Source organism: Lygodium microphyllum, chromosome 8 (genome assembly GCF_053477565.2).
Source record: "Lygodium microphyllum isolate KBCC chromosome 8, Lygodium_microphyllum_v1.1.10, whole genome shotgun sequence".
In the NCBI taxonomy this organism is placed as follows: Eukaryota; Viridiplantae; Streptophyta; class Polypodiopsida; order Schizaeales; family Lygodiaceae; genus Lygodium; species Lygodium microphyllum.
In genome coordinates, this window is record NC_141142.1 from 152,100,072 (window position 1) to 152,108,475 (window position 8,404).

At 41.2% G+C, this 8,404-nt stretch overlaps 1 protein-coding gene across 1 annotated transcript; it reads left to right on the top strand.

The window, feature by feature from the left end:
• The first annotated feature begins 3,291 nt into the window (after positions 1 to 3,291).
• Positions 3,292 to 7,442, top strand: LOC148033008 (beta-amylase 1, chloroplastic-like). The gene is made up of 4 exons (XM_087683707.1): positions 3,292 to 4,807; positions 5,620 to 5,830; positions 5,923 to 6,033; positions 6,207 to 7,442. The coding sequence occupies exons 1-4, from the start codon at positions 4,131 to 4,133 to the stop codon at positions 7,023 to 7,025; spliced, it is 1,818 nt and encodes a 605-aa protein (XP_087539833.1). The 5' UTR covers positions 3,292 to 4,130; the 3' UTR covers positions 7,026 to 7,442.
• The last annotated feature ends 962 nt before the right edge of the window (positions 7,443 to 8,404 follow it).

Genomic DNA, 8,404 nt, shown 5'->3' on the forward strand with positions numbered 1-8,404 from the left:
CTCATTTAGTGATGTGGTCTCGATTGCATAGTGTGTAAGATTTAGAATATTTTTAATGATAAGGTCAATTTTTCACAGTATATTTTCTTTGTCTAAGCTATGATTGTAGGGGTTTCTAGAGTCAGCCAATATTTGGTCGCTCTATTTCTCAAATTTCTTTATGTATTTTTGTGATTTCTTTTTTTGATTTATTTCTTTATGTATCTCGTGTTCCTTTGTTAGAAATTTGCAATTTTACTAACTTGCAAGTGTATGTAGGTGTATGCACAACTAGGATTTTGTTTTCCACAATCAATGTGATTCAATATAAATGCAAGTATCTTCATGATTATGGTGCTCAAACTTCCAATTCAATTATGACATATGCAAACAAGCATTCAATCACAATTTTTACAACACTACACAATGTGTGAACTCTCTTTTTGATGATCCAACCACTTGTGAGTGATTTTGTAGGCTAATTAAGGTGAGATCCTAGTCTTCTTAGAGTTGTCATCTCTTAGATGTAGTCATTTTTGATGACCTAGCTACATGAGGTCCAAGGGCTTGACTATCACTATTAGTACTACTTTCACTCAAGTTGTTCTCACGAAATGGTTCCAGGTGAGCTTAATAATAGTTTTAGGCTAACTACTTAAGTTCACCTCTCGAGGTATGAAGTGAGCCTTTAGCACTTACTTTGAAAGTGAGCATATCAGAAGTGTTGGCATAATCTCTTTTGTCTCTATCTAGCACTCTGAAAACACTCCTAAAGGTGTCCAAACAAGTGAGTTGAGTTGAGCTTCCCGTTAGTGAAGACTTGGTTACTCCTTCTTAAGTGCAATGGCTCTTGTGACGTGTCAAGGTGTAGGAAGTTTCTTTCACCAAGCTTTTAACCATGAAATGCCCTCTTGCATGACTACGGTCTCTCTTTGTTTTTCTCTACCCCCTCGTGTTTTCTCATTCATTCTCCTCTCTCCCTCTCTCCCTCCCTCCCTCTCTTTCTCTCTTTTTTTATTATGTTTCATGTTTATTCCCTCTCTCTCTCATTCTTTCTTCCTTTTCCTTTCTTCTTCTCCCTCTCTCATTTCCTCTCTTTCTCCCTCAATGCACCTCATTCTCAACAAAAACAAACAAAAGGAAAGGAGAAAGAACAAGAACAAACTAAAAGGGAGCAATGTACTCACCGCAAAGGCTCGAAGATGGATTCTTCGTCTCCTCTTCATGGCGGCTCCTCTTTGCCCTTTGTACGCTTCCTCCTCTTCTTTGCAAACGGCGAGGGCAGTGGGAGCGGTAGGGAGAAGCTGTCCTTCCTTCTCTTTCTCTCTTTCTCTCTTTCTCTTTCTCTCCCTCCCTTTTTTGCTCTCTTTCACTCTCCCTTTTGCAAAATGCCGCACTTGGGTTTCGGCCGCATTTTTTTTGTCTGAGTACCATCGCTATTTGTGTCATCAAATAGCGACATTGCTAATTTGCGTTGGAACTCAATGTCGCTATTCCCCCCTTCCCTTGTAGAGATTATGTTGCCCTTTTGCAAGTGATTTGGTTATATTCTAGCTCATGCATTGATCATTTCTCACCCATCTCTCTCATGGGATATCCTTTAGGATAATGGTATATTTTGAATTTTTTTTCTTCCACTTATAATTTGATGAAAAGAAATATTGATGCATTCATGTCTATGGCAATTGAATTAGATATCGATTATGATCTGCTACTATGGGAAGCTTCTTTCATAATTGAGCGTTTCTATCCTTTGATCACAAAAGAGGCATTGTAAAAACATGTTCTTTTTCAAGCAACTTACATAAGGCAAAGCTAACTTAGAAAATTTTTGTAGTGTCTTCCTTTTGTAAATTCCACTTGCCCATAAGCTGTGTCTATTTTGATCATATCCTCTATTTCACTAGAAAAAGTTACACATATGTGTGCATAAAATGAGATAGTTATTTGTCATAGCCACTTTGTAGTTGTCTAGGTTGGTTCACGGAAACTACTTACTAATTTGATACCTATTTATTAGCATTTGAAAAAAGCTTCACCCTAAGTAATGTTTGCCATGATAAAGCTAGCAATATATTTTCCTTAGACAAATAAACATGTGTGCATCACAAAGGTTGATGTTCAATGGTAGTAAACTCAAAGATAAGACCTTTCATTCTTAACCCTACAATTTTGGGGACTCTTCTGATTTCAAAAGGGAAAATGATTTGAACAATCTATGTGTTCATTCATTTCTTGGTGGGAAAAACGGAACTTGATTGGCTAATAGAAGAACTTCCTTTCAAAGATTTGAAGAATTTGACATTGTCCATTCATGATATTAGTGTGAAACACTTTTGGTGCCAACTAGCGGAAAACAAAAATGAAAGTCTTACTTAACTTGTAATAATACTTATAATTGCATGTTCATAGTGGCAAAAGGCAAAATTAAACATCAAGACACTGATTATTCTTAGAGAGTGGTTGTTCATCATGTTCATGATGGGTTAGGGTTGTCACATGCATTGGAATGAGTCACAAGTTAAAAAATTTCAAAAGAAAGAGAATTTTGTGAATAGTTGTTCATCAATGACACCATCATCGATCTTTTGAGAGGATTGACTTGCTCACATGCAGTGAAATGTCTTAGGTGTAAAAGGCTTTGGAAAATAGTGAGAGGATGGATTTCGATTGCTCTTGACAATGTCGAGAACGCTTTTTAGAGAAAGGAGATTCAAAGGAGTTACAAAGCGAAGGTTGATCTTGACTACTTTGCTCCATATGTGGAGCTTTTGTTCTTGAAATTATGGTGAAGGCAATTTGTTTTTTGGTTAAGTGAGGATAACAGGAGCTAATGATGATATTGTATGTGTCCAAATGGGAAACACACACTTGATTGTCATATTACTTTTGCCTTAACATGATCTGACATGCAAATAAGATACACCATTTTGAGTCTATATGTTGAAGTGCATCCCCTATATAAAAAAGAATATGCCTTTAAAGAAATGCTACTACCTTTGAACTCACGAGGTTGAATGATGTGCATGAAGATTATTGGCAAATGATGCATCCCCTAACCTTTAGTTGCAATTTTATGACCCTATGAGAGACATCAGCGTGATGTTGATGCTTGGCTCATCGCAGCCGAAGATCACACTTTTGTTGATGGTTTGAGGAATGTGTGCATGGCCTTTATAGGAATTTTTTTTTTGGGGCATTCACATGTGTGGAAAGAAGCTCATAAAGGGTGGAGGTAAAGGGAAAGGTGGGCTTTTCGGTTGTTGTACAAGGATGTAGACACGCCCATGCTTGTGCTTGAAATAGGGAGCCAAGCTCTTGTTATTTCCTAAGCCGATTTCACTCATTTCCACATCCATATTGCTTGGCTTGGAATAAGCGAGGACTGCATAGGAAGAGGAGCCAATTTCACTTGTTTCCACATCTACATTGCTTACAGCCTAACCAAGAACCCTTTGATCCATATATCATCACTTGACTTGGCATACGCTAGGAATCAATAGAAAGAGGAGCCTAGTGCTCAACCTTACAGCGCAATCAAGAAGCCTAATCTCTTGTTTCCATATCTATACCGCCTGATATAGTTTGAAGTCTATACAATTCGTGTAAGCTTGAATTGGGTCCGTCTAGTGCCATCCTCTTAGCCACTGATAGGTCTCTTTTTTGGGTCCTCTATTCCCTCGCCTTCCACATCAACTCTCCAATTCTGTTGATTCTGCAATTTGGGTCTTCCATAGTAATTGTTCGTGCGAGGTTCCATCTCTTGGGCCCGAGTGATTTTAGTGGTATTGTTCTGTTTGCCACAGCTAGCTCTGTTTTTTGGGTCATCCGTTCCCCCCCCTTCATCAGGAATTCTCCAATTCTGTCGACTTTACGATTTGGGTCTTCCAGATTCGCCATTCCTGCGAGCTTCCCTGACTTGGGTTTTCACTTTTCTCCCCATCTCCTGCAAAGTCGTGAAGCATAGCAAGGTAGCTACAGCTCTGTCTGCTGGGTCCTCTGTTCCCTCGCCTTCCTCAGAAGTTCTCCAATTCTGTCCATTTTTTGCAATTTGGGTCTTCCATATCGGCTGTTCCTGCAAGGTTCCCTCACTTGGGTCTCCACTCTTCTCCCCATTTCCTGCACAACGATTGAAGCAAAGCAGAGCAGCTATGGCGTTCTCTGTTTCTAAACACGTGGGCCTATCCAGCAGCAGTCTTCTTGGGTCGACCAGAGATCTCTCCACAGAGCACAGCTTCAGTCTCAAAGACGATGCTCTCATCAGATATGGCGTTTCCTGTCAGTGGAAGACATCTCCTGGCCATCAAAGGCACGGCAACAAAGAGGGCACCATTGATTTCCCTTCGGTATCTATATCCATGAGCCCTTCTTCCATCCATGGAGAAGACTGGTGGCATAGGCCCTCTCAGATGAGCAGCCACCACCACCCAAGCCTCTTCCCGTGCCACTCAGTAGACTCGCACATGGGCATCCCTTCCATTCTCACAGAATATGATCCTTCCCAGGCTCCCCTGAAAGAGCATGCCTTTCCCACAAGCAGAGGGGGAGGGGTGCCTGTCTATGTCATGCTGCCCTTGGACTCTGTCACTTCGAATAACACTGTCAACAGGAAGAAGGCCATGAATGCCAGCCTGCTTGCCTTGAAGAGCGCTGGCGTTGAAGGCATCATGATGGACGTATGGTGGGGGATCGTGGAGAAAGATGGGCCCGGGAAGTATGACTGGGCTGGCTACAAGGAGCTCATAGGGATGGCTAAGAATTATGGGCTCAAAGTGCAAGCTGTTATGTCCTTCCATCAGTGTGGTGGCAACGTCGGGGACTCTTGCTTGTAAGTAACCCTTGTCACCTGAGACCTCTCTGTAGTTGTACATTTGTAACTTCAAATTCTCTGTTGCTGTAGATTTGTCAAGGTATTCCATCAATGATCTGCTATCACCCTCACTATACTTTAACAGTTATCAACTAAAAAGTGAGAAATTACAAGAGAGCAAAGGGAATAAGATAGAAGATTGTACCCATTCTCTTGTTGTGCTCTCTTGCCTCTCTTATTCCCTTTGCTTGTGATTTCTCAATTTTGGGTTTGATAGTTGATAAGGTATGGTGAGGATGATAGCATGGTCGTCTCACCATACCTTGATCAAGCATTATTAAGCACAGGAAGGGAATGTTCTGACATGCCAACTTTGAGATCCTTCCATGCCTGCATTTGACCTATCTATGATTTGTGTGCCTTTTCATTCGTTCAGAGGGGTTGTGGTATTCATCTGTCACGTTTGGGGTTGCTTGAATTGTTAAACGCCTTATGACTTCTCAGAATATTCATGCTCCTTGATAATTGCAAGTACAACTGCCTCCTTAAGTTCCTAGCTTATCCCTAATTACCAATCTCTGTGGAAATGAAGTCTCGGAATTTTCTGATCTGGATGCTTAAGGGATCTATCGTCAAAAGCGTCTCTTAGTTCCCTCGCCTTTGAGATTTATAAGCATCTTTGGTCTGCATGAACATGTTTGATTTATTGGTCACTATTCATTTGCTTTTGTGAACCAGATTGGTGTTTTTAAGGTAGTGATTGAGATCAAGCTGTATTGTGAGCCTGGGCTTGTCACTAATATTCTGCTGTTCTTTTTTGGCCTGCCCAGCATACCCTTGCCCAGATGGGTAGTGGAAGAGATTGATCAGAACCAAGATCTCGTCTATACAGATGGGCACAAAAGAAGAAACTATGAGTACCTTTCTTTGGGCTGTGACACACTGCCAGTGCTTAAGGGGAGGACTCCTGTGCAAGTATATTCAGACTACATGAGAAGCTTTAGAGAGAACTTCAAGGATCTTTTAGGTGAAACGATTGTGGTATGCTCCGGTCTCCAACTTTCAATAAGAGTGCTGTCAAACTTATCAATGAGGATGTGTTTTTATGTAACAGATTGTGTTCATTGCTGTAGGAAATTCAAGTTGGCATGGGCCCAGCAGGGGAGCTGAGATATCCGTCTTATCCAGAAAGCAATGGTACATGGCGGTTTCCTGGCATAGGCGAGTTCCAATGCTATGACAAGGTATAGTTTGTATAACTTCCCTTTTCAAGACTAGTAATCACAAATTAGGCTAGAGTCTTGAAGGTTGATGCTATTGGGTGAGACCTAATTCATGGGTCCATTAAGCACTGGTGTCATACCAATTGTCTTCTTAAATTGACAACTGTTTTATGCTGATTTTTTTGTGTGAGCAGTACATGCTGGCAAGTCTGAAGGCCGCAGCCGAGCGTGTAAGCAAGCAGCAGTGGGGCCACGGAGGCCCATCTGATGCTGCCCAATATAACAACTGGCCAGAGGAGAGTGACTTTTTCCGCAGAGAAGGTGGCTGGTGTTCTCCTTATGGCAAGTTTTTCCTGGAGTGGTACTCAAATATGCTTCTTGCACATGGTGAACGCATACTGTCTTCAGCAGAGGGCATTTTCAGGGGCTGCACTGGGGTGAGGATATCTGGTAAAGTAGCTGGTATACACTGGCACTATGGTACCAGATCTCATGCTGCAGAGCTCACTGCTGGCTATTACAACACTCGGCTTAGAGATGGATACCTACCTATTGCTCGCATGTTTGGTCGGCATGGAGTGGTCCTTAACTTCACTTGTATTGAGATGAGGGATACTGAGCAGCCTTTCGAGGCAATGTGCTCCCCAGAGAAACTCATACGCCAAGTAGTCTTAGCTGCAAGGCAAGCTAAGGTCGCAGTTGCTGGAGAGAATGCATTGCCGAGATTCGATGAATCTGCCCACAGGCAAGTGATCAGGAACTCAAAGCTTACTCTTCATGATGATTCTGAGGGCGTTGTTTATGAGCCCATGTGTGCCTTCACATTCTTGAGAATGAGCCAGGCCTTGTTTCAAAGTGAGAACTGGCGCAATTTTGTGCCCTTTGTGAGGCAAATGGCTGAGGGCAGAGCATCAACTCATGAGTGGGAGGAGCACCATCGTGCAAGCGAGTCATTTCTGCATGCAAGCCGGCCTCTCATTCAAGAAGCTGCTGCTGCCTTAGCTCACCATTGAGGCCCATCAGAATCATTGGGTGTCAAAAGCACTGGTTTTTTTGTCTTTTTTGGTGTGAGGTCACAGTTGTGAAGATAGACAGGGGCTTCTCTGTCAAGTCATGGACATGACACACACAAGGTTATTTCTACTCAAAAAGTTTTGCAGCAGCTCTGCATCTCTGAAATTTCAGTGCAGCCAGCTGCTACTTATACAATGGTTTTTCTTCCAAGGCCTACAAGGCCTAAGAATCTTGGAATTGGCATAGTAGCTGAAGACACAAACTTGCCGACAAAAACACATCTACTTATACAGCCTTTAGTGTACATAGATTTTGTTCTTATTTCTCCTGCTTCTCACTGTAGTGAGTATAGTTACATGAGAAATGTATGTACGATCATGTACCAAGATATAATCCTTCTATGCTTTACATTTCAACTTTTGCTAGAGTCTGATCTACTGTTCCTCATCTGCACAATGAGAAGTATGTGCCTTGGAAGGAACTGATATTATATGCTCATGATTCATACTTAATGTGTTTCATTTCACTTTCAATAACTCTGCTTAATACATAACACAAGCTTAAAGCTGTATCCTTACACATGGCGTAAGCTCATTTCTAAAGAACAACATATTGGGGAATATGGGAATTTCCCATAAGTTTGGGAGACGTAGTCAAATCTTTGGATTTGTCATAATTTGAATAATATAATTCCAAATCAAGCACTCTATAGCTCAATAGATTTCATTTTTCAAGTACTTTTCAATGATAGGTCATATCATATGGTTTTGAGAAACTTATGGGTATGTTATCCGGGTGTCACCTTTTTAGTATTCAAAAAATAGGAATTGGGAGTTCCTAAACTCACTAATATTGTGTTAAGGCTGTAGATTGCTAGCTTGATGGATTCCAGGCATTCACTCTTGGACTCTAGACTTAGATTCTGGAAAGGAAAAAGTGAATGTATCTTAAGTAACTTATATGTAACTTGCAGATACGTACGGTCCTCCCCATCTTTGTTCCATGTAATGGTCTCCATGAATGGACTGAAGCTGATCAAGCTTGAGCCTTAATAGACTTGAGCCATGGAGGTCATCTTCCTCTTGAGATCTTAGGAGCTGGGTCAGGAATACTTGTTGGGTTAGGAATACTTGAGACAATCTAGGGTGTACGTCCAGACATGTAATAGCTCCACAATATTTAATTTTTCTTCCCATTTGAAAGTGAACAAATGATCCTAAATCTAATTAGCAATGATGGTCCTAAATCTCATTAGCTAAAGGTTATTGATTCTCGAAGAAAATTCCTCATTGACCCTTTTCAAATGGACTCTTGAATTTTACCAGAGTGGACTCAAAGGTTTCTTGGATTCAATATTTGATCTCCCCCTTAAATTTTA

Excerpts from the sequence above, each read along its gene's own strand:
- LOC148033008 (XM_087683707.1), top strand. The coding sequence starts at position 4,131 with ATGGCGTTCTCTGTTTCTAAACACGTGGGCCTATCCAGCAGCAGTCTT. Across the intron at positions 4,808-5,619 it reads AACGTCGGGGACTCTTGCTT|CATACCCTTGCCCAGATGGG; the intron begins GTAAGTAACCCT and ends TGGCCTGCCCAG. Across the intron at positions 5,831-5,922 it reads TTTTAGGTGAAACGATTGTG|GAAATTCAAGTTGGCATGGG; the intron begins GTATGCTCCGGT and ends TCATTGCTGTAG.